Source organism: Peromyscus eremicus, chromosome 16_21 (assembly GCF_949786415.1).
Source record: "Peromyscus eremicus chromosome 16_21, PerEre_H2_v1, whole genome shotgun sequence".
In the NCBI taxonomy this organism is placed as follows: Eukaryota; Metazoa; Chordata; class Mammalia; order Rodentia; family Cricetidae; genus Peromyscus; species Peromyscus eremicus.
In genome coordinates, this window is record NC_081432.1 from 41,302,032 (window position 1) to 41,329,515 (window position 27,484).

At 39.0% G+C, this 27,484-nt stretch overlaps 1 protein-coding gene across 2 annotated transcripts in view; it reads right to left on the reverse strand.

Moving 5' to 3' along the window:
* The window catches only part of Khdrbs2 (KH RNA binding domain containing, signal transduction associated 2), a 481,530-nt gene that overhangs the window by 220,845 nt on the left and 233,201 nt on the right, over positions 1-27,484 (reverse strand). For both annotated transcript variants that reach the window (XM_059281719.1, XM_059281720.1), the window contains exon 4: positions 11,811-11,957. In XM_059281719.1, coding sequence (XP_059137702.1) covers positions 11,811-11,957 — 147 coding nt within the window. The remainder of the gene's footprint in view (positions 1-11,810; positions 11,958-27,484) is intronic.

Here is a 27,484-nt window from a genome sequence, read left to right on the forward strand (position 1 = left end):
AACGATTTTCCTCTAGTCATTTCCACTCACATTGATCTCAGATTAGTATTCATTGACAACAAAAATACAAAGACCAAATATGCAGACATAGTAGTCCTGTATTCCATCTGAAGCTAGTTAATATACATAGGGGCTTTGATATTAAGTACAGATATCTAAATGAACTAATGCTAACAGTGTTGCTCTTCTGCTGCCTAACATGGAAAATTCTGTCCCTATTTAAAAAAAAAAAAAAAAAAACCAGAAACTACTGAGTTCATGCATATAAAAGCCAGGCACACCATGCTGTGCTATGGACTTAAGCCACTTATGGACTTATTCACTTTTGGCCCTTGCAGCCTCCTCATTTATTTAATGAACATTGCTCATTCTTCTCAGGATGTGTTAACCTGACAACTGAAATCAGTATAAAACATATGGACATATTTATATAATTAAATTTTAGGAAAGTCAGTATCCACAGGACACAATTTCTCATGCAATTTTGCAGTTTTAAAGTAGATAATTTCTAATTCATTATAAAATAAAATATTATTTTAGAAGTCTCACATGATATAAAAAAAAGTCACTGTAATTTAAAGTTTGGAGTACATAGGAAGTTACTTTGGATGGTTTCTCTCCTAGGCTATATATGAAGAAAGCTCAGTAAGTTAAATGTGGAAGACCTTAGCACATTTGGGAAGAGAATAGACAGAATGTCGCTCCCTTCCTTAAAACATCAATATATTAGCATCCTTTGTGTACAAAAGAGAATGACTCTTCAGAAGCGTGTGTGTCAGTCAGGCCCAAGGGCCTCTTCAAGTCTGGGTCAGTGAATGGCCTGTTAGAGTCATTTTCTACCTATAGAACAGGAGGAATGTCTATGCTGGAAAAAAGAAAGTTCAGAATGGTGGTGGAGAATATTTGAGAAACAGTTTGGCTTGTAAAAAGCTATTCTTTGATTATGAGCAAGTGTGACACAGACTCACTTTATTCTGTGATCCCTGGCCAGCAAGAAAACCAGATGATTACCTGAGTGAATAGACTATCAAATGCAGGATTGCTGCAGAGATTGGAGAAATGGATGCACATTTTAAGAATTCTTGGATTCAGTTTGCAAGTATTTTTGTTGAGTATTTTTACATCTATGTTTATAAAAGAAAATAGTCTGTAATAGTCTTTTTCTTTGTTGAGTCTTTGTGTAGTTTGGATATCAGGTTAACTGTAGCCTCATAAAATCAATTGAGCAATGTTTCTTCTGTTTCTACTTTGTGCGTTGGTGTTAACCCCTCTTTGAAAGTCTGATAGAATTCTACACTAAAACCATCTAGCCCTGGGCTCCTCTTGGTTGGGAGACTTTTAATGACTGCTTTTATTTCACTGAGGTTATAGGTCTATTTAAATTGTTTATCTGATCATTCATGATGATCAAGTAGGCTTCATACAAGAGATGCAGGGATGGTTCAATCTACGAAAATCAGTAAATATAATCCATCATATAAATAAACTGAAAGAAAAAAAGCTGACATGATCATCTCATTAGATGGAGAATAGGCCTTTGACAAAATGCAACACCCATTTATATAGAAGTCCTGGAGGATTAGGGATACAAAGGACATATTTAATCATAATAAAGGCAATTTGCAGCAAGCCTATAGTCGACATCAATTTAAATGGAGAGAAATTCAAAGCAATTCCGTTAAAATCAGGAACAAGAAAAGATTGTACACTCTTTCCATATCTATTCAGTACAGTGCTTGAAGTCTTAACTAGAGCAATAAAAAAACTGAAGGACATCAAGGTGATACAAATTGGAAAGGAAGAAGTCAAAATATCTTTATTTGCACATGATATGATAGTATACATAAGTGAACCTAAAAACTCCACTGGGCAACTCCTTCAGCTGATAAACACGTTCAACAAAGTACCTGAATACAAGGTTAACTCCAAAAAATGAGTAGTATTTCTATATACAAATGATAATTGGACTGAGAAAGGAATTAGGGAAATACCACCTTTTACAATCATCTCAAATAATAAAAAATATTTGGTAGTAATTCTAACAAAACAAGTGAAAGACTTACATGATAAAAACTTCAAGTCTTTGAAGTAAGAAATTGAAGGAAATATCAGAAGATGGAAAGATCTCTCATACTCATCGATTGGTAGGATTGATATAATGAAAATGGCCATTCTACCAAAAGAAATATACAGATTCAACACAGTCTCCATCAAAATTCCAACAATTTTTTTACAGACCTTAAAAGGAAAATTCTCAACTTTATATGAAAAACAAAAATTCCAAGACAGCTAAAACAATCCTAAAAAATAAAAGAATTGCTAGAGGTCTCACCATTCCCAATTTCAAGCTGTACTACAGAGCAATTTTTATAAAATCCACATTGTATTGGCATAAAAACATACATTTTGATCAATGGAATCGAACTGATGGTCCAGACATAAATTGACACACATATAGATACCTGATTTTTGACAAAGAAGCCAGAAATACACATTAGAAAAAAAATAAAAGATAGCATCTTCAACAAATAGTGCTGGTCACACTGGATGCTTGCATGTAGAAGAATGCAAATAAATCCATATTTATCACCCTACATAAAACTCAAGTCTAAGTGGATAAAAGACCTTATAATAAAACCAGTGTCCTAGTTAGTGTTTACTATTGCTGTGAAGAGACACCATGACCACGGCAACTCTTATAAAGAAAATATTTAAATGAGAGTGGCTGGCTTATAGTTTCAGAGATTCAGTCCATTATGATCATGAAGGGGAGCATGGCAGTGTGCAGGCAAACATGGTGCTGGTCCTGAGAGTGCTGCTACATCTTGCAGGCAACAGGAAGTCAATTGACTATTACACCGAGGAAACTTAAGAAAAAGAGACCTCAAAACCCACCCCCACAGTGACACATATCTTCCACCAAGGCCACACCTCCTAATAGTGCCATTCCAATTGGGGGCCATTTTCTTTCAAACCGCACAACCAGATACACTGAACCTGATAGAAGATAAAATGGGGAATAGTCTTGAACATATTGACACAAGACATGACTTTCTGAACAAAGCATGGATAGCACAGACACTACATTCAATAATTAACAAATGAGACCTCATGAAACAGAAAAGCTTCTGTAAGGCAAAGGATACCATCAATCACAAAAAGCAGCAGCCTACAGAATGGGAAAAGATTTTTACCAACTCCATACCCTATAGAGGACTAATATCCAAAATATGTAAAGACTCGAGAAACTATATATCAAAAAAATCAAATAATTCAATTAAAAATGGGGAATAGATCTAAACACAGAATTCTCAATAGAGGAATTTCAAATAACTGAGAAACATTTAAAAACATGTCAACATATTTAGCCATCAGGGGAATGCAAATCAAAACTACTTTGAGATTCCATCTTAAACCTGTCAGAATGGGTAAGATCAGTAACATAAGTGACAGCTCATGCTGGTAAGGATATGGAGCAACGGGAACACTCCTCCATTTCTTGTGGGAGTGCAAACTCATATAGTCACTATAGAAATCAATGGGGCTGTTACTCAGGAAGATGGGAATCAATCTACCTCAAGATTCAGCTGTACTACTAGTATGCATGTACCAAAAGGACGCCCCATCCTACCACAAGGATACTTGCTCAATTATGTCCTTTGTGACCTTATTCATAACAGCCTAAAACTGGACAAAACCTAGAAGTTCCTCAACATCAGAATTGATAAAGAAAGTGTGGTACATACACAATGGATTATTACTCAGCAGTTAAAAAATAACATCATAAAACTTGAAGGCAAATGGATGGAATTAGAAAAAAAAGCATTAGTGAGGTAACCCAGACCCAGAAAGATAACTCTACTATATATTCACTTATAACTAGATATTAGCCATTACATAAATGATAACTAAGCTACATGTAGACCCAGAGAGGTTAATTAAAGAGGAAGGATTGGAGGAGGGGAAGCATGGATCTACCTGGGAGGGGGGAAAATAGAATAGATTTTATGGGTGGAATGGGGGATGTTGAGGATAGCATCTGAGTGATTATGGGGGAGAAGTGTAGAGGAAGAGAGTGTGGGAGAGAATGCTGGGATTGGTGGGCATTTGGGGGTGTTGTGGAAACCTAGTGCAGTGTAAAATTCCTGGAACCTATGAAGGTGGTCCTAATGAAGTCTCTTAGTAATGGGGGATATGTAGTCTCAACTGGCCATCTCTTGTAGTCAGGCAAGACTTTCAGTGGATGGACAGGGTTGAATTCAATTGAGTTGTTGGCCAAGGGGGTCCCACAGAAATCCCCAAACAACCCAGACTGTTGCTAAGTAAAAGGGTTGCCCTCTGAAAACTAACAGCAGGGCCTCATTGCAGAGGACAACACCCACATAATTCATTGAACATGGAGAAGTCCAGCTGGTGCCTACATGGAGCCTTCATCCCTACATTCATGTCTCTTTTGTGTGGGAAGGTACTCTGCAGAAGAAGAGGTAGAAAGATTGTAAGATCTAGAGGGTAATAGAGGACACCAGGAGAACAAGGCCCTTGGAATCAACCAAGAAAGGTACATTTGAGCTCACAGAGTCTGAAGCAGTCAGTAAGCACAGGTCCTACATGGGTCTTCACCAGTTCCTCCACATATTTATATTATAGCTATTAGCTTAGTATTTTTATGGGACTCCTGAGAGTGAGAACAAGTGGGTCTCTGACTCTCGTGCCTGTTCTTGGGGCTCTTTTCCTTCTATTGAGCTGCTGTGTTCCACTTCAATCTGACAGTTTTTACTTCATCTTATTATATTTTATTTGGTCATGTTTGACAGCTATCTCTTAGAAGCCTGTTCTTTCCTAATGAGTGGCAGAAAAGGAGTGGACCTGGAGGGGATCCAGAATGGAGAATAACTGGGAGGATTAGAGGGAGGTGAAACTATAATCAGGATATATTATATGAGACAATAATCTATTTTCAATAAAAGCAAAATAAAAAACCCTCAAAACCAAGAAAGAAAGAAAGAAAGAAAGAGAGAAAGAAAGAAAGAAAGAAAGAAAGAAAGAGAGAAAGAAAGAAAGAGAGAAAGAAAGAAAGAAGGAAATCTAACTGCAAGTCTACTAAAACAAGCTAAGAAATAACTTAACTGAGACTTAATACCTACCCAGGGAAATAGTCTTTCCCAGAGAAGAGCACACCAATTGGTTATCCAGTATCAAATGATCAGATCTGAAAACATACTTACAAGTAACATATAGACTGAACAAGTTGTATTTATTTATTTATATAGGAATACACACACACACACACACACACACACACACACACACATGCACATATGCATGTAACAACAATTAATGAAGAAAGACACCACTGATTTGAAAACATGCAAACAAGGAGTACCTGAGAGGGTTTGGAGGGAGGAAAGGGAAGGCAGAAATGGTGTAATTATATTATAGTATGAAAAAAAAGCGTTCTCACCAACTTGCCAATGGCCTTCTTGGTTCTTTATTTTTCACTTGTGGGAGAAGATTTCTTCATATTTAAAGGTATTCGGAGTCTAGGAGTTTGGGCCATGGGTTAGTGGTAGAATACTTTTCTAGTAGGTGCCCTATTACATGAGCAGCCATTATTCTTGTGTGTAGCTTATGTATGCAATTCTAACACTTAGGAAGTTTAGGAAACTGAGCTAGTAGGGTTTTGAGCATACACACATACACACACGAAATGAAAAAAAAATCATTCTGGACATCTAAAAAACAATAGGAACTCTTAAAGATTGACCTTGGAGAGAAAGGATTGTAGGAGCCAGAGGGGTCAAGGACACCCCAAGAAAACCCACAGAATCAACTAACCTGGGCTCATAGGACCTCAAAGAGATTGAACTAACAACCAGGGGTTCTGCATAGACTGATGTAGCCACTCTGCATATATGTTACAGTTGTGTAGAGTGGTCCTCTAGTAGGATTCCTAACAGCAGGAACAGGGGCTGTTTCCAACACTTTTACAGCCCTTTGGGGCCCTACTCCTCATGCTGGATGACCTTGTTCGGCATTAAAACATGGGGAGGTGCTTATGCTTACTGCAACTTAATGTGCCATGTTTTGTTGATACTCGTGGGAGACCTACCTCTTCCTAAACAGGAAAGGAGGAGGAGTGGATTGGGAGGTGGGAAAAGAAGAGGGATGGGAAGAGGGACTGGGGGGAGAAGAGGGAAGGAAAACTGCAGCCAGGATATAAAATAAATTTATAAATATATTTATTTTAAAGATGAAAAAGGAGAAAAACATTGGCCTTGGGAACTTCAAGATTCTAGGCTGTCACAAGTGAAAGCAGATATATCTAGTGATGTAGTGTGCATTCAAAGTATATATTTGTAAATTACCATTACTACAAAGTGAGCACTTGATTATTTGGACACTGTTTTCCTGTTTGTGAGAAAAACTATCTCATTCTAATAGTTATTTGCTGCTTCTTTTTTTTTTCTGTGTTCCAGGCTATGTCAATCAATTAGCAATGCTAAAGTAGTCTTCAGTTTTTGCAATGATAAAACATACCTACCACTAATATACCTCCTCTCAAAACTAATAATGATTTTTAGCTATATTCAGTGTCATAGGTCTGTTATTTTATGATTATTTAGAGAATAAGAAATACTAGTATTAGACGATAATAAATTTCTCAAATAAACCAAAAATAGGATCACAGTACCATAGCAACAGAGGAAGCATCGCTCAGCAGGTAACAATTAAACCAATTCCTGCAGCTCTTTGCTTACTTCTCTTAACTCCCACATGGTTACATTACGATTACTTACATGAAAAGGGAATGCTTTTCATAACAGCAGTCTGAAGAAATTCTGAGTAACATTTACCAACCACAGCACTGAAGGACTGCTGCCAGCTTATGGGTTGTGTCTTCCTTAGTGCACAGACAGAATGTTACGTCATATTCTGGAGTTGATGACGTTCTTGTTTGCAAGCTGAGGCTGCAGTCAAATGCTCATCTCCTCCCACAGCGAGCGCAAAGGCATCTGCTACCTCCCACTATGTCTTCCCACCTCGGAACATCACTTGTGTTTGCTTGTGGGTTCTTGTTTAATACATTATTTCTCCTACATGTTCATTGCATAAAACACTGATGAAACTTCCTTTTAAAATAAAAATATAGCATGGACCTTATGGTAATATTACTTACGCATCTATTATGTAAGTAAATGTATTTGCATAAGATATTCATGGGCAATGTTTTACATTCTTTATGCTCCAAAATATTATTAAATTTTTGTACATGAAAATCCAGATTTTTCTCCCTCTCCATACTGAAAGCACCTTCATCTTTTTCTAGCTTCTCTACATCTGCTTACACTCCTGTGTGACAGGATCCTACTCTAATTTAAGGGCAGGATGATACTCTGATAAACAAAATGAGAGGCCCTCTACTTGTTTTTATCATAAGAAAAAAAAAACGTTACTTTTTTTTCTACAGTCAAATTCTCTATAAGTTTTCAATATGGCTTTCCCATATCTCGAACTGCAATTAATACCTTTAAATGCTCCATTTTAAGAAGGATGACTATCAGCAAGATACATGTCTAATATAATGGAAGAAAGAGAGAATTTGGAATGGTCCATGCATATATGTATGTATATATATGTGTGTATATTACAGTTCAACTTTCTACCAAATAGTTAACTTCATGTGTTAAATATAGTGTATATAACTATAACTATATATATACATGTATATAGTGTATATGTATAACTAAAGTGTATAAATAGCGAGAAACAATATAGCAATTTTATTTAACATTTTTCTTGATAAATTTCAAAACCATAATTATTAAAGAATATATAAATATCCTGTAACTTAGATTATATTACTAGGCATTCTTTTCCAACTTTCTCCACTGTTCTTTTTTATTACTACTTATTTGAGAAATTAATAAAACTTGTTTTGATCATATTCAGAATGTACTATTATTCTGCTAAATGTACATAGTATTAAACTGACCCTAATGAATTATCCTTATATCCATAGATTCATGCATCTCTCAGCCCTCACCTGAGAAGCTTCTATATACAGTAGATGATGATTATTGTAGAGACCCACAAAGGAGCAGAGACTAAGAGACTGTGAGATGCTCAGTCCTAAATGAAACACTGATCACCGCCCCCTTCCCAAGGCTAAATGATCATTGTATAAGAGAAGACAGAAAGAGTGTAAGGGCCAGAGGCAGTGGATGACTACAAGAAACATTGCCTTCCACACAAAGCAGAGCAACTACAGATATGAACTCATAGTGTCTTAGTTAGGGTTTCTATTGCTGTGAAGAGATACCATGACCATGGCAACTCTAATAAAGGGAAACCTAACTGGGGAGGGGGTTTGCTTATAGTTCAGAAGTTCAGTCCACTATCATCATGGTGGGATATGGAGTGTGGTGTGTGGGCAGACATGGTGCTGGAGAAGTAGCTAAGAGTCCTACATCTTGCAGGCAATAGGAAATGACCTGAGACACTGAGTGTGGCTTGAGCATATGTGAGATTAGTCAGTCTACTTATTTTACTAAGTTTGCAGTGTCTGAACAGAGACCAGTAGGCTAGAAATTCCACCTGGGACAATAGTAATTACTTCTTCTTTGGCAACTAATTTAATTACAGAAATTGAGTTGATTTTCAACATCCTAAAGCATTCAGACATTTCATTACTGGTTACTCATTGTCATACTGGTAGTTTTGATGACTGTAGAGCATGGGGCAGGTGTATTACTAATTATACCTCACAGAACAAGGGGAAGATCAAAAGTTCCTATGGTGAAGGACACAGTCTTACAGAGAAATAAGATGTCAGTGGAGTGTTGAAGTCCTAGTCTACATTAGTCTTCTGTATTGTTCCAGAATTCATCTTACTGATCTGAATTCTTACTTTTGATCTTTATAAATATTAAATGTCCAGTTATGTTATCATCACCTAAAATGTAAAATCAAATATCAGAAGTAATGTGGACAACTGAGAGGAATACACACACACACACACACACACACACACACACACACACACACACACATATATATATATATATATATATATATATATATATATATATATATATGGCAGTTTGTTTTAGCTCTTTGTGGTTCCTGTGATAGTTAAAGTAGACAGATACTGTCCTTTGCCTGGGGCTAAGCAAGGCAAGAAGGAAAACAATATCAGTCAGAAGGGTTGTCACAGATGGTATAGCATATAAATAGCATTGGGAAAGAGGTCCACAGTCACAGCCCTCAGGACATTCATGTTCAAACAGGTAAACAAACCATAAAGAGCTTTGTCTATCTATCTATCTATCTATCTATCTATCTATCTATCTATCTATCTATCTATCTATCTATCTACCTACCTACCTTAGGAAAGAAGGTAAGGACCTTCTTATATGTTGAATAGAGTGATCAGTGATGTCATGAACCTGTCACAACAGCATTGCATGACAGAAGGCAACTGAGCAAGTTACTTCAGATTTGTAGTTGAACAAGTTCCTGTACATGTAGGTTTGAAAAGATGCTAAAGGAAAAGGGAATAGCCATGTTGATAATTTTAAGAAGAATCTTCAGTGCTCTAGAGTTATCAGTGAGCTTGCATTTGCATAAACAAAAATCAAAACATTTAAGAAGACAAGGATGAGACAACTGCATGACAGAGGAAATCACAGAAACGGCAGGGGCGAGGGGGAGCCCACAGTTACATGGTGCACACAGATCACAAATGTGGCCAGATTGCATTTGTATTACACGTTTTCCTGCTGAATTTGGTCAGTCATTTCAACAGTTAGACTACAATCAGACAAACACTGTCAAACAAGGTGTTAAATTCCCAACTGTGTCTAGTATATATATTTCAGTGGATAAGGTAGAAATAAAGTGATCAAAAGGTAGAATATATGAGAAAGCAATGCATGTCATTGGTATTTACTATAAGGAAGTTAACTTAGCCTGTAGTCTATGTCTCTCATATATATATATATATATATATATATATATATATATATATATATATATGCATATTATATGTATATCAAAGACATATTATAAGTAACATTATATGGACTAAGAAGGTTATACTTAGGAATATATATGTAAAGATATATATGTAGGAATATATATGCATAAAATAACAATTAGTAAAAAAGAGATTCCATGAATTTGAAGGAGAGCAGGGAGGAGTACATGGGAAGGTTTGAAGGGAGAAAGAAAAGGAAGAAATTTGTAATTATATCATAATCTCATATATATGTATATACATATATATATAATACTCCAAACAAAAAAATGACATATTACTTTGTCTAACACATTTTACCTCATAAAGTCATCCATAAGTCTTTCTATTATAATAGATTTAACAAATCAATTTTTCCAGTGCTTTCTTATTTTTAAACCCTTTACATATATTATCCTGTTTAATATTTACAGTAATTGTGAAGTGAGAAAATTATGATTTTCATTTTAAAGATCTGTAAACTGATGCTCTAAACATTTAAGTAGATTATCTAAAGCCATACAATGAGATTGTGAACAGACCTAGCCTCATTACACATACGTTTATCTGGCCTGTTCCTAAGTAACTAGACTAAAATGCTTTACTCAGCCTACCACTAAATATTTCCTTGTAAAACCAAAGGAAAAAAGACTATAGCATCATCAATCTTGAGAATGAGATCTATTTAGGTAGGTTTCTAGATGAGACTCAAATAGTAATTGTGCACATGCAATTAAGAAATACTCAACTTAGTGTGACATTATTCTATAATTGTGTCTTGACAAAGATTTATGTTGGGATTGGACATGTAATTAGAAAATGTGATGAGAACTTAATGCTTGTACACTTAGGGAATTCTCTGATATTTTTCCTTTCCAGTTTTCAATACCACTACTAGTCAGGAGATCTTATCTGCCAGCCACCTTCTCTGAGATTTTTATCGAGTATACAGATCTCCAGTTTCTTCATTTGCAGATTTATCTCAGCTATCTACGCTCTGGGCTGAGGATCTTTGCAAGATCTTCCAGGGAACTTTACTCAGCATTCTCTCAACATCTCACTATTAGTCTCAAGCCTCTTGGCAAGATTTCTACTGAAGCACTTGTTTCTAGAATGCTCAACTGTCACCCTTAAGACTTCATGCATTTATGTTTCTCTGTTTCTTAGGAAACCAGTAGAGAACTCGACTCAGTTTACAGCTGAATTTGCCAACTTACTAAATGAGCATCCTCTATTATTCTCACATTGCATGGTGAGTTTATATTTCCAACTTTCTATGTTAACATTTATCTGCCTCTATTGATATTATCTTATACTATGTTTTCTATCAGCCAGAACCTGACATACTACCACATAAAAGGCATTTGTTATTTTAAAATACTATCATTACCTTACTATAAATAATACATATTCAATCTAATCTTTTCTTAAGTATATTTTCCTACTAATTATAAATTATCAAAATACATATTAAGGGCTTAAAAGAGGGAAAGGTGAAATAAATCATGTAGTTTTGCTTGCATGATTTTCTTATTAGTGTTTCTGGTTGTGGACTGGTGTATACTGTGCAAGGGGCTGGTGATGAATACTTATGTCAGACGAGTAGAAAGAGCCAACATGCCAGGTTTTTTAAAGCCTGTCTTGTGTGCCCTATTTATTTAAAATTTGTATCAAATCTACATATAGATAATTAATGTGCAGTGTGAATTCCCTTCCAAAAAGTCAGTAGAGATCAAAGATACAATTTAAAATAGGAACTGATAAGGAACAGTTTATAAGATCGAAAATCACTTACAGGAACCAGGAATTTTTTAATCTCTTCCAAGGCATGACTCATCCGTGAATAAGCTTCCCCAGGTGGAGCAAACACTTCAATTAATACATGCAGTTCATCACTCAGGTGTGCATACTTGGCCTCTCCGCTCTTCCTCAGCTCTTCTTCCTGTGAAAAGGTTATTTTTAGAAAAACGGATCCACTCATTTTGCATTGATTTAACATTTCCTGAGATTATGACAAAGGGCCACAATCTAAGTAAATTTTCCAAAAGTAAAAGGCAGCTCTTGGAAAAATAAAAATCTGCTGCAAGCCAGTTAACAATTTCCAAATAATTCTTCTGGGTTGGAATCATCTACTACAGATTTAAATCAGCTAGGTGAAATGTTAACCTTCTGAAGGGGAGACACCTAAGTGCTGTTAATCCTTGCACATACATTGCTACGTTTCTGAACGTAGGACAAGGTTCTTTTGTGTATAGTATATAGTAGTACTTTGTATCTAGTATATAATACTTACTGGCATTGCTGCTCTGGCAGAGAATAAAAGTTGGGTTCTCAGAACACATGTTGGGCAGATTACATTCACCTGAATTCACCTGTAAATCTAGCTCTTCTGGTCTCCACACACAACCCGCCCTCCCCATGCCCCCCACGAGAGCAGAGCTAAAAACCTGCATCCATGCTGCCTGTTTGCTGGCCTAGCTGCCCTTCTTCCCTCTTATACAGTTCATGGCATAGCCTAGGGAATCATGCCACTTACAGTGGGCTGAGTCAATAGACAATCAAGACAATCTCTCTTATGGATACACCCACAGGCCTATCTAAGATAATTCCTCAGGGGAGACTCTCTTCCCAGGTGATTCTTCACTGTAGCAAGTTGGCATTTAAAATCAGGCATATGCCTTAATTTACTGACGATCCTTTAATAGAAGTTCAGCTGTACCTTAAAGGAGAACACTGTGTGACCTGAAGAAGGAATACTGCCATACGGGCCCCGAGTGGTCTGAGCAATGCACATCAGGGGGTACTTCCAGCAGAGGGAGAGTCCTCTCCCATCTACTGAATTTCATGTGCTCAACTTGATCTATTAGAAAATAATGAGCAGGAGATATTTCCCTTGAAGTTGAATAAACTAAAACAATATACATTAGACAAGAGGATGACTAGTTAAAATTTTGTAACTCACCTATGACTTGCATTCAGTTCTGGTACTTAAAATATAAATGTTTAAAAATACTGTTTCTCAAACAATTTGTCCCCTGTGATGTATTTCCAGGACAAGAGACTTTGAAAAGAGCAGAGTAGGAAAAAGGAAAGGGTTTTGGAGACTGTGCAGTCTAGATGTGAATTAATAACCACGGTATTTTCTATATGTGGTATGTGAGCCTAGATACTTAATTCTCTGAGCTTTTTAGCGTTTCATCTGGAAAACAAGATAAGCTAAGTTGCTGTGGTGACACATGCCTGTAAGCCCTGCTACACTGGAGCTAAAGAAAGAGAAGCCAGTGTTCAAGATCCAAATGGGCGAAAGAGTGAGCTCTTATCCCACCTTACACAGATACAAAGACAAATGATAAACCACTAAGCCAGCTTTAGATTTCCATGCAAAGATGACACTTGGTAATGCAGATAAGTTTCAGATAAATGCCACACTGTTAATACTAGAGACATTTAAGATTTTTATTTCTTCTGGCAAGGAGCAAATTATTGTTGTTGTTGTTTTAACCATTTGGCTTTTTGGGGGGCCCACCCCCCAGCTCCCAAATAAATCACATGGAGGCTTATTCTTTCATATGAATACCCAGCCTTAGCTTGGCTTATTTCTAGCCAGCTTTTCTTAACTTAAATGATCCTATCTACCTTTTCTCCCTGGGCTTTTATCTTTCTCCTGTATACCTTCCTTTATTTCTTACTCCATGGCTTGTTGTGTAGCTGGGTGGCTGGCCCCTGGAGTCCCCCTTCTCTCGCTCTTAGATATTTCTTGCTCTCTTTTTCTCCTTCTATATATGCTCTCTGCCTGCCAGTCCCACCTGCCTTTCTCCTGCCTTGTCATTGGTTGTTCAGCTCTTTATTAGACCAATCAGGTGTTTTAGACAGGCAAAATAACATAGCTACACAGAGCTAAACAAATGCAACATAAAAGAATGCAACACATTTTTGCATCATTAAAACAAATGTTCCACACCATAAATAGATGTACCACATCTCAAAATAGTATTCCACAACAGCAAATCAGTTGATTAGGGTTTTCTTTTTATGACTTTTAAAATTACATTTTTTAAAATTTTATTTCACTTTTTATGATTCTTTGTGGATTTCACATCATGCATCCCAATCCCACTTATTTCCCTTTCCTCTCACATCTGCCTTCTGCCCATGGAATCTCCCCCCTAAAACAAAACAATATTTAAAAAAAAAACAAATAAACAAGCAAACAAACAAAATCCAAACTAAACCAACAAACCACCCAGTCCCCTAAAAGGAGAAGAACCTCGTCATGGAAGCTATAGTATGGCCCATTGAGTCACACAGTTTACTCTTTAGTCCATTGATCTTTACTCCTTAGTGTTCATTTCAATGAGTTATTGGTCTGGTTTGAGGCCTATGGCTTCTGCTGCACTATCAATAATGGGTTCTTTCTGGGGTTGCTATTGGATAGCCTGTTGTTGTCCTGTGTCCTGGAAACCCTGCAATTTTGGATCTGTAGGTTTCTCCCCTTGACGTGCTCTAACAGTCCATAGATGAGGTGGATTTGGGGATGGGCTAACTCATAGTCCTGGTTCTGGGCCTGAGTGATAGCTAGGTTGATCAGTCTGCAAGCTTTCCCTCATCATCACTACCCAGCCTAGCTCTCTAGCACTGCCTCAGCTAGCTTACCCAATGCAGCCTACTGCAAGGGGAGGGGCCAGTTCTCAGGTCCTCAGATCAGACTCACCTTGCTCAAACCACTAGGGCCAGCTCTACTGTTTTGCCCAGATGAGGTGCAGGGCCCTCTCTCCTGATTGCTGCAGGGGATCCTAGCATACAGGGGGCAGGGGGCAGGATCAGCTCTCCTACTCTCACACCCTCAGGGCTGGCTCACCTATCCCCAACAACAAGATCAGCTCTAGTACTGTCCAGGTGGGGTGCAGGGCCCACTACATGCTGCAGTTGGTGAGGGGCAGGGCTAGTTCTCTCACTCTCTTGATCCCAGGGCCAGATCTCTTGTCTGTTGCAAGTAGCAGGAGGTGGTGGCGGGGGGGGGGGGGGGGGGGGGGTGGGGGGTGGGGGTGGGGGTGGGGGGAGTGGGGGGGCGGATCCTTCCCTTACCCATGTTACCACAGGCAGAGGAAGGGGTGGACGGGTCAGCCTCTGTTGCTTGCACACTGTCAGGGCTGGATCACCTGCATGCCAGACCATAGGGTCAGCTTCAGTGTGCTGCCCAGGTAAGTTGCACATCTGTGGTGAGGGTTTGGGCCAGTTCTCCTCCAGCGTGGGGCAGGGCCAGCTATTCCAGAACCAATGAAGGGCAGAGCAGACTTGGATCTCCACACTTGTTCCTGTGATCTCCTGAGCTAACACTGGCCATGGACATCATCACAAACTCCAGTTGCAGCAGGACCACAGACCCACACATGGCCCTTGGCAGCAGCTCGGGCCTAGATGTCACCATGGCCCTGGTGGCAGCACAGGTCGCCCCCATCAGTATGGTCCTCGTGGCAGCATGGCCCTTGGATAGCAACATGGTCTCAGATGGCTGACTAGGCCCTGGGCATCTGCAGAGCCCTCGGTAGTAACAGGAGTCGTGAACATCACTCCAGACCCTGGCCACTGCAGGGCCATGGACCCAGACATGGCCATAGGCAGCATCCCAGGCCCAGATGTCTCCATGGCCCTAGGTGGCAGCACAGGCTATCCATATCAGTATGGCCCAGCAGCAGAATGGCCCTTAGACACCGAAATGTTGTCAGGTGGATGACCAGACACTGGTCATCCCCATGGCCCTTAGTGGTAACAGGGGCCGTGGACATCAACTCAATCCCTGGCTGCTGTAGGGCCATAGACCCAGACATGTCCTTGGCAGCAGCCCTGGCCTGGACAACAATATGGCCCCAGGTGAGAGGACAGGCCAATCGAATCATCATGGCTCTGGCAAGGTTTTCTTTTATGATTGAGGTTTTCTGTTAAGAATGCTTTGAATTCTAGAATGTGATATGTGTGACTCCAAAGTCACATTTTTAGGTCAACTGTATATTTTTAACATTTAATTCACTTGAAAGAATATTATCTCAAAAGTTACAAATACAATGTTGCTGTGATAAGGAGGAGTATGAGTTGGATGCTAATTTAGGTATTAAATCAATTCAACAAATAACAACATTAAGGGGTTATATTCTTGAATAATATTTTAAACTCAAAAGTTCAAATATTTTGGAAAAATGAGGAAAAACTGTCATTATTTTGTGTCTTATATTCTTCAGCATGAAACAGTGAAATGCCATAGGCTGGGTGGCTCACATGTCACTCTGCTGACTCTGTTGGCAGGGTGGTCTGCCAGGCTTGTAGACAGCCACCCTCTGTATCTGCGTGGGTGTCCAGAGAAGGCTCTGGTTTCTTCTTTGCTAATAAGGACACTGCTCCATAAAATTCCTATGCATCCTCTTCATGTTCTTTAACCTTTACAATCACACTAGGGATCCGTGCTTTCAGTTCAGGAACGCACATATGCAGACATTTTACCCACTGTGCTAAGTGCACGGACTAAGCAGGTAATGTCTGAGTAACTTATAAGGCTATCATCTACAGTATGTTAGAACTTGGCCACGTTATGCTGAAAGAAGAAATAGCGTGGCCGTTAACCCATCTAGTTTCTTGCATGGTAACCAGTGTGAATAATCCCAGTTTCCCCACATATTAGCATATAAATCGGCCAAACTTTGACTTCACTATTTGGGATGTCTACCTGCTTACCCACAAAAGGCTGAGAAGTGGTGAGAATAATCACATAGCAGGAAGTAACCACACATCACTATTGGTAAGTGTTCTCATCATACTTATCTCATGTTCAAAACAATATATCAAATTATATATGAACAAAGGAGTTCAGGTCTTCTAAGATCCAAATTAATTTTCCACAAGTAGCTTGACCAGTGACACAAACAAACTAAATAATAGAAATGTTGAAAATGTGTTGTGTACAGTATATGCAGTTTTATACTTTGGTTTTTTACTTTAGCAATCATTATTGTCATATTTTCATGCTAAAAGTTATAATTTGCCAAAGTGCTTTTTTCAGGCTTTCTCTTTTTAATGCCCCAGGGATATTTCTTCTAACATAAATCCTCTTCAGAAATAAATAAGTCTATTGTCTGCAGGACTTTCACCATCAAGAAGTTCAAATAAACACACATTTATTATTCATATTGTGGCCTGAGTGGGATTTGTGTAAATCCCCAGTTTAAAAGCATTTTTAAATAGGCATATGTAGAAAAAACTTAAGTTTGTATAAATAAGTAGTACAAATTGTATACACACAAAATAGATACACACAAGTACATAGAACAGAATGAATCACTAGATTCTAAGTAATATATCAACCCTGGTTTCTGTACTTCCAAATATGTGGTCTCTTTGTACTGCTTCTGGTAGGAATTCTCCTAGACTAAGACCTTTCACATTCTAAGTGATCAGCTCTATAAAGGGAATCTTTTCAAGGTTACCCATTTCATACTCAGTAGGTATGCAAAAGGTACAGTTTTGAAAGATGGTGAAGGGAGGCACAGCTGTTTTAGTAAGGGTTTCCCTTGTTTTGATGAAACACCATGACAAAAAAACAAGCTGGCAGGAAAAGGTTTATTATGCTTACATTTCCATATTGCTGTTCATCATCAAAAGAAGTCAGGACAGGAACACAAACAGGGCAGGACCTAAAAGCAGGAACTGATGCAGAGGCCATGGAAGGATACTGCTTACTGGCTTGCTCCCCATGGCTTGCTCAGCCTGATTTCTCATAGAATCCAGACCTCCAGCCCAGGGATAGCACCACCCACAATGGGCTAAGCCCTCCTCTAGAAATCACTAATTTAAAAAATGCAGTATAATCCTGCCCATAACCTGATTTTATGGAGGCATTTTCTTAATTGAGGTCCCCTCCTCTCAAATAACTCTGGCTTGTGTCAAGTTGACATAAAACTATCCACCACAAAGGCCTAAGTAAAGTACATCTTGAACCCTTGATCACTGGATAAGATGTCTTCTTTCTTAACCACTCCTCTTGAGGAACTTTGAAGACCAGAACTAATCAGACTAGTAGATAGGTATTTTTATGAAAATGGACTTAAACTACCTCCCACTAATGGATAACCTGCAATTCCAACTATACTCAAGCCAGGGCGATTATTCTTGATGGTGAGGTTGCACCTGAAGCAGGAGCAATCTCAGAAGAACCAGTTTGGTTCCCTTAAGAAAGGATAATGTTAACAACATCAATAATGATATCTTGGGGCCTAACTTGAAGAACCAGAACTGAGACAATGATCAACTAGACCACACCTTGGTCAAGGATACTTAATACTCAGACTTCGTGGTAGGACAGGGATACTTAATACTCAGATTTCATGGCAGGACAGGGATACTTAATACTCATACTTCATGTCCTCCTGCCTCACTCCTCTGCTTTAATCCAAAGAACATGTCAGTGCCCAGGAGTCAAGCTTTGACGCACTGGACCCTCCACCTGCTCTGTTTGCCATCACTCAAACTATTCACTCTCCATCTTTACAATGCAATGATTGCATCTCCTGCCTGTGTTTTTTACCATTATGTGGCACTGACTTGCCTATCGGGATGGTTGTACAAGTCTTGATTGTGGGGAACACAGGATGTAGACTGTTGCCATGGTTGTGATCAGTGGAACTAAGGATGTCATTTAAAAAAAACAGTCTAGGATTTTGACATAGATAAATCTATATTGCAATATTAAAAGTTATCATAAAATTAGAGATTGTAGCTTTCCTAGACAATATCAACCTAGATTGGGGAATATCAAATCATACGCTGTAGGTTACAGTAAGGCTACTGTCACTTCCCAAAGTATAAAGTGGTGTTGTCCACAATCGTGTCCTGATAAAATGAAAAGGCCCTGTTAGCTCTTCAAGGAAAGCAAGGAAAAAGTCTTGACCAAGGAATATCTACTGGACAGTTTTGGGACAGTTTGCCAGTCCTCCAGAATTATACTTCTGTTGATATAGTGCATCTAAAAGCTAGGTACTTAGTAAGGGTATTCACAAATACTTATTTTGTGGGAACAAGGTATTTAAGGACTGTTATTTACTTCCATCATTGTTGTTACAAAAGCAACTCAAGAAAGGATGGATTTATTTTGGCTCACACCTTGAAGGGGCAATCCATCAGAGTAGACTACATGGAATCAGGAAGGTCAGGCAGCTGGTCACATTGTGGCCACAGAAGAAATCAGAAAGCAAGGCATGTTGGCAGTCCTGTTGTTTTAATCCTTGTGAGTCATTCCAGAACCCAAACCCTCGGAATGGTGCTGTCTACATTTAGGATGTGCCTTCCTGTATCAAATAACCAATGAAAATACTCCCTCAAACACACACATAGAAATGCGTCTCAAGGCACTTCTAGGCTCAACCCAATTAACTAGATAGTAAGCCTCACAGGGACACAGTCATTTAAGAGAGTGTCTCTAATCTCTTTCATTCCCACTGGATCATTATGAATGCCAGCAGTCAGAAGAGGCAAATCATGATGAATATCTGCAAAAATGCCATTTGTACACATGCCATTTGAGAAACAGGAGGAAAATACAAATACTTGGATTAAAAAAAACAAACAAAAACAGTTTCTAGAAGCATAAGGGGAGATAAAATGCAGTTACAAAGAAATGATCCAGCCCCTGCTGTCTCCATACTCCTGGCCAAGATCTGGTTGTGTAGCTCCTGTACCACATTCCTTAAAGAGATCCCTAGAACTAAGCCTGCCCCTGCCATCTCCACACTCCTAGGCCAGTTTCAAATGCATGGCTTGTATGCTGGCACTCCTTGGTGAATTCCCCAGAACCATCCTTCTACTCCTGGGTCAGCTCTGGTAGTAGCACCTGTATCCCATTTCCATAGTGAGATATGAACCAAGGGCATGTACTAGCCCAGGACCAAGCCCTCCTCTGCCATCTCCACACTCCCAGACATAGCTCTGGTCACTCAGATCTTACAGCCGTTGTCCAGGTGAAAGACTTCTACAAAGCAAAGTTTAAGTCTCAGAAGAGATTGGAGGAGGACACTATAAGACAAAATGCTTTCTTATGCTCATAAAATCATAGGATTAATACTATGAAAATGACCATTCTATACATAGCAATTTAGAATTAATATAATTCCAATGAAAATCCCTGTGACATTCTTCACACAAATAGGAAAGTACATCCTAAAGTTCAGATGGAACTACATAAGATCCTAGATGGCTAAAGCAAAGTTGAACAAAAAGAACAATACTGGAAGGGTTATTATGCCAGATTTCAAGCTATATTACAGAGCTATAGTAATAAAAACAGCATAGTACTGCCACTAGAAAAGACAAGAAGATTAATATAATAAAACAGAAAACCCAAACATGGAGTGCATGTAACTACAGACATCTGACATTTGACAAAGATATCAAAAATACACATTGGAGGAAATATAGAATCTTTAACAAATGTTGCTAGGGAAACTGGATGCCCACATGGAGAAAATTTAATTTAGAACTCTGTTTAACACCTTAAACAAAAATCAACTCTAAAAGGATCAAAAAACCTCAATGTGAAACCTGAAGCACTGAAATTTCTAGAAGAAAATATAATTAGTTCCTTACAAGGTAGAGGTATAGAAAAAGACCTTCTGAATAGGGATCCATTTGCACAGTAATTAAGGCCAATAATTGACAATAGTTTCTCCAAAAATGAAACTATTAATTGAATGAAACAGAAGCCCAAAGAGTGGGAGAGGATCTTTGCCAGCTATGCATTTGACAGATCATTAATATATAGCATATATAAATAATTTTCAAAATGTCAAGAAAATAAATGACCCAATTAAAAAGTGGGCTGTATATCGGAAGAGTTGTTTCCTGAAAGAAGAAATTAAAATGGATAAGAAATATCTTTAAAATGTTCAATAGTGCCTGGGAATATAATTTAGCAGTTGAGAGTACTTATGCTCTTTCTGAGAACCTGGGTTTGGTTCCCAGCACCCACATGAGGCAGATAACAACCTCTGTTAATAGCAGCTCCACAGATCCAATGCCTTCCTCTGGACTCCATGGGTACCTGCATGCATGTGATGCACATAAATTCATGCATGCACACAGGCATACACATAAATAAAAATAAACATTTTGAAACAATGTATTGAATATCCTTAATAATTAGAGAAATGAAAATTAAAAGTATTTTGAGGTTTCATCTTAACTCTTGTCAAAATGGTTAAAATCAAGAAAACATCTGACAATGCATGCCTCGGAGGATATGGGGAAAGGGAACCCATTTCACTGTTGGTGAGAATGTAAAGTAGATGGACTTAAGCTGATATCACCCAGTAGATCAAATTAAGACAATAATGAGTGAAAGAATGAAGTCATGTAGACATTCAGGAAAATTAAATGTGAAGGAAACTCCACAAATATATGAAGATAACAGGAGAAATAAGAGAGGTAGAGGATAGTGGTTCTAACTAACTGTCAATAAATGTTTTTTTTTGTTTGTTTGGTTTTTTTTTGTTTTTTTGTTTTGTTTTGTTTTTAATTTTTCCGGAGCTGAGGACCGAACCCAGGGCCTTGTGCTTGCTAGGCAAGCGCTCTACCACTGAGCTAAATCCCCAACCCCCAGATGGGCAATCTTAATGGATATATCTACAACACAATTCTTACTGGAGGCTCAGGGAACACCATGGGAGAAGGACAGAAAGGTTGCAAAAGACAGAGGACCATGTTGTCTGTGGAGAGAGACATGTTCTGTATCTGACAGGAAAGCTGCTTTTATGAAATCTCAAAATTCTGATTGTCTAAAGAAGACCTGCACAGTGAGAACAGCTCTTGAGACGAGACTGTGACTAGAGGAAATTTCACAAGGTCCTACTCCAGAATGAAGAATTATGGGCGAGCAATGATGCTCAAAGAGGGAGAATCCAGCTTCTCTGGGTACAAGCTCCCCCCTTTTTTTTAATCTTTTGTTTCTTTGATCTTTTGGGGGATCTGCCACCTAGCTCCCAAATAAACACATGGAGTTTTATTATTACTTATGATTGTCCAGTCTTAGTTTGGCTTGTTTCTTGCCAGCTTTTCTTAAATTATCCCATCTACCTTTTGCCTCTGGGCTTTTACCTTTCTCTGTTTCTGTTTATCTTTTCTTTTCTTCTTATTCCATATCTGGCTGTGTAGTTGGGTGGCTGGCTCCTGATGTCCTCCTCTCTTTTTCTCACTCCATCACCTCTTCTCCCAGATTTCTTCTCCTATTTGTTCTCTCAGGTGCCAGGCCTGCCTATCTGTGGTGATATTTTATTTGTGCTGAAATATGGTGATACTTTATTTGTGCGTTAATAAATAAAGCTTGCCTGGAGATCAGTGGGAAAAGGCCAGCCATTTTAAGTAAACACAGAAGTCAGGCAGCACACGCCCTTAATCCCTTAACAGGCAGGATTTCTGTGTCTTCAGGGTCACACTAGGGAACAGAGTCAAGTGTGGTGACACACACATTTACTCTCAGTACCAAACATAGACACCTGGAGGTCTGTACAGACAGACAGACAGTGACAGAGCTATGTAGGAAGAAGTGAGGTAGCTGGGCTAAAAGTCAATGAGAGGGCAGAAAAGCAAGGTATATAAGCCTTTGTAGACAGGAAGTTGCTGCTATTTGGAAGCTGCAGAGTTGGTGAAGTGAGGTTAGCTGGAGGCTTTCCGTATTTCCTTGATCCCTCTAAGGCTTTAACCCAAATTTCTGGCTCTGTGTTTTTTATTTAATACAACCATTTAGAAATTTGTCTATACCTATCCTTTCTCCTGCTTAGCTATTGGCCAGTCGGCTCCTTATTAGACCAATCAGGTGTTTTAGACAGGCACAGTAACACAGCTTCACAGAGTTAAACAAATGCAACATAAAAGATGTATCTTTACATCATTAGAATAAATGTTCCACAGCATAAACAAATGTAACACATCTTAAAATAATATTCCACAACACTCCCTGATAGGTTATCCAACTCCAAGTAGTTAGTTAGCCCTGAAAGCATACACAAAGAGCTACACCAAATGGACTCAGCAGACTGTTTTTAAAAGTACACACACACACACACACACACACACACACACACACACACACACAAATACATGTAAGAATAAGTTAGAAAGTGGTAATGAATTTGAGAGGAATTTGGAGCATTCAAGAGGAACTGAATGGGGAAGATGAAGGTATAACTGCTTCAGTGTAGTGCTCATATATGAAATTCTCAAAAATTAAATAAAAAAAGTGAATCTTATCCCAGTGCATTTCCTGAGAGGACTTAAGCTGATACCATTCAGCAAATTAAATTAAGAAAACAATGACTGGAATCAGGCAGACCTCCAAGAAAATTAAATGTGACAGAAATTTCATAAATAAAAATAACAGAGGAAACAGAGATGTGGAGATGGAACAAAGAATGCTAATATCCACAGTAAGAGCAAATTGTGGATTGTGGGAGAATAAGAATAACTTCTTCAGATTTTAAAAATTTATTTCATTCTGTCAGTGGTAAAGGAAATGGGGGACTACACTATGGACTCTCAATGAAACCTCTGAAGTAATTTTATTTTTTCTTTATTTATAATTTGAGACAGGGTCTGTCTAGGTAACTTAGATTGGCTTGGAACTCACTATATGTAGCCCAGGCTGGTCTCTAATGCCTGGTTATCTTATCTTAGCCACCATGAATATTAGCATTTAATGATATGCTACACAACGCTTGGCTTAAAATATCTGAATAAAGAAAATCAAACAAAACTTTATGAGAGATTTTAGAAACACTCCTACAGGGGGAACAGCTTAAGTGGTATGGGACTTTTAAATTAAGTTGAATTTAGAAAGAGACATAATGTAACACCTACCAGATTATGCAGTATATTGAATTTTATGTACTATTCAAGAAATACCACCCAACATTTGATGACCCCTCTTGAGCACTGAGAATTTTTAATTAATTAATTAATTAATTAATGTAAATGAGTGTGTGTCTGTGCACCGTGTGTGGATTGCCTACAGAAACCAGAAGAGGGAGTTGGATGCCCTAGAACTAGAGTTACAGAAGGTTGTGAGCCAGCATGTGGATGCTGAAAATCAAACCCAGGTACTCCAGATGAGCAGCCAGTGCTCCTGGCCACTGAGCAGTCTCCCAAGCCTCTAGAATTTATTTAATTTTATAACTGATATAATGTGTGTGTGCATGAGTCCCAAAACATAGGTGTGCCAGGGTGTATATGTGAAGGTAAGAGGACAACTTTTGGGATGCAGACCTCTCCTTCCACCAAATACAGAATCTGTGCATAAGCAAAATAAATGCTGCTTACTAAGAACGAGGGTAAATTTGGAAAGAACTGCTGACTCCTAGAGAATCTGCGTTTGTTTTCCATTCCAAGAAGAGATATCCTCGAGGAAGGAAAGGCTAAAGGAGGTCTCAGACTGGCATTTTGTAAGCTGGAATATGGCCCAGGATGAAAGGTATTCTAAAAAGAAGACTATGAACCAATTAAGTGAATATAGCTAGCCAGCTGGTGAGGGGATCTCAGCAGAGCATCTGTAACCTGATAGGCATGGCCAGCGCCTCTCCTTATCTCAGGATGCTGACAGAGCAAGTCATCACTGCCAACCAAGGGAAAAGCAAATACCATGAGTCCCAGATGTCAGGGAGCAACAGGCCAACCCCTGCTTCTCAAAGACATTTTGGAGGCAGGACGTCGATTTGGAAAAAGCAAAACAAAACGAAAAAAAAAATCTTGTTCAAACAGACATATTTGTGCAGGAGACAGAAGTTGGCTACAAAATGAGATGTGACCCTCTGTGCTCAAGTGCAGGAACTGAGATAGAGAGGGGGAAATAATAACAAGACACCCTAACATTCCGCAGAGTTGTTTAGTTGTTTCCCCACAGGGAAGGCGATGGCTGCAGACAGATCAATTTGGCTCTTGACAATGTAATGTGGAGTGCTGCACTTTGATCAAATACATTACGCTGTTTATCAGACAACCAGACTGAGAAGCAAACACCATTAGGACCTAGAAAGTGGCTAACCACTGACTAGAATATCCCTGGCATTGTGTGAAAGGGCATGCACATTATAGCATAGACTCAAGGTCACTCAATGACAGAGCCGAAGAATATGTACTGCCACTTCTAGCTTATGGAAAATCATGGTTGATCATATGTATCCTACATAAAGCCTCCACCGACACCTCATTTATCTGAAGTTCAACAATTTTAACATGGAATTCACTTCTTTATCATCTGACACTGACTTAGTTTGCCAGTTTTACCTTCTGTCATCCCTTTTGCAGACACCATTTTCAACAGCAAGACAATCCTCACTGATTTCTGAAGTAATTATCCTTTTTTAAGTTCATATTGACTTTTGTTCTTGCAAGGTTCAAGTCAAATCTATTCATCTGGACTCCAGAGAACCAGCAGTGCTGAAATGATTGTACCTCGGGGTCCTAAGTAGACCATCTCCTAAAATGATATTATGCTATAAATGTTTGGTAATGTCTTACCAATATCAGTTACTGGGGAGGAATGGGATCCAAATGCAGAGCTGGGAACTCAAGTGTCAGGGGAAGGAGCCAGGGGTGGTAGGCTGTGTCGGACAGCCTGCCACCAGGATGGATTGGATGGTCTCAGCTGTCAGAGAAGCAGCAGCCTGGAAGGAAATGTGAAAACCACAGCTGGACAGAAACTGACAGGAAAAACCCTGAGTACCATCTGGGCAGGGAACAGGCTGAAGCCTAAAGGTACCCTAAAGATGGGCTGCCATGACAACAGCAAGACAACTCAGGATGGAAACCACAGCAGCCGTTCTAGAGGAGGGAGATCGCATCAGAATGTCCCATAGTAACTGGCAACCAACAGAAACTCATACATGCCTTTTCCACAGTTAAGTACCTGCTTCCCTACCTAACCCAAGAATCTGACTGGAAACATTTTTACATGGTTCAGCTGTCTTCCCTTCCCTGTCCAAGACTAACAGCTCTTAGCTGACTGGCTCATTTTTATTCCTCATTCATCCAATCGGGACCAAACTGTCTTTATATATGAAAGTGTGCACACTGAACAGAAAGACTCATGGGTTTCATCCTGAGGAATAAAAACAGGAATGTTGTCTTCAAGACACTCATTGCGGAATTTCTGAGCCTGAAACTTCTGTCTGGTTCAGGGAACTTAGTGGAGGCCCCACTGCTTTAGCATCCAAGACTCTTTGATATCTGGGGTTTCAATTTCAAAGGGCTCATTCATGTTTAAATACGTGGTCTCTAGCTGGGGGAACTGATGAGTCATGGAAACTTAAGGAGGTAGAGCCTTGCTAGAGAAAATATACCACTGGGGGCAGACTTTGAGGTTTTGTGATCTGTCCTCACTTCCTGTTCTTTTTCTCTTTGCTTCTTGTATGTGCTTCCTGACTTCCAGGCTGACCTCATGCTACTGCTGCTACATATATTATCCCAGACATGGTGGCCTCTGCCCCACACAGAACAGTAAGCCAGAATGAATCATTTTTTTCTTATATTGTTTTTTGTCAGGGTATTTCATCATACAAAAAGAAAAATAACTAATACTGAAACTGGTAGTGAAACTATGGTTGTTGCTCTGATAAACCTGACCACATTGTTCGTGGAAGAGACTTGGAAGATTTGGAATTTGGAGTTAGAAAATCCATAGAGTGCTCTAAGCAGCACATAACTGTCCATTCTTCCAAGCTTGGAAGAAAGACGTGCTGAGAGTGATGTGGACAGTGGACCACCAGCTCATGAGATTTTTCAAAGGAGAACAAGACTCAATTACCAACTGAAGTAGAGGCCATCAAATGAAGTGATGCTTTGACAGAGAATGTGGCCACACGTTCTTCCCATGCACTGACGATTTATATGAGGCTGAACTGAAAGAAAACTAACGGATTGTTTTCTTTGGTGGAGGAAACTCCAAGGCAATATAATATTATGTCTATGGAATGGTTATGACAGATTAAGGAACTTATAGATTCTTCATCTTAGGTTTTAGAGAGCTTCTAAGGCCAGGAAATGCATGGCATTGTGGGACTCTCTGGGAAGTAATTTTGGGAGGCTGCTAAGTAAAGCTGTGAAGATGAAATTTGAGACTTGATGGGAATCCAACAATGTTGGGGATAAAAGAGTTAGTGGACATCTGCAAAGGAGTTGGTATATAGGGAGAGAATCCAGTGTGTGTGTGTGTGTGTGTGTGTGTGTGTGTGTGACAGAGAGAGAGAGAGAGAGAGAGAGAGAGAGAGAGAGAGAGAGAGAGAGAGAGAGAGAGAGAGAGAGAGAGAGAGAGACATTACAGGTACCCAAACTGGAGGAGCAGGGCCACATAAGCCCTTTGAAACTGAAGCCCCAGATACCAGACATAGAGCTACAGAATTGGATGTTCACCTGCTGGGTTTTGGGCTTACTTTGGTCTATTTT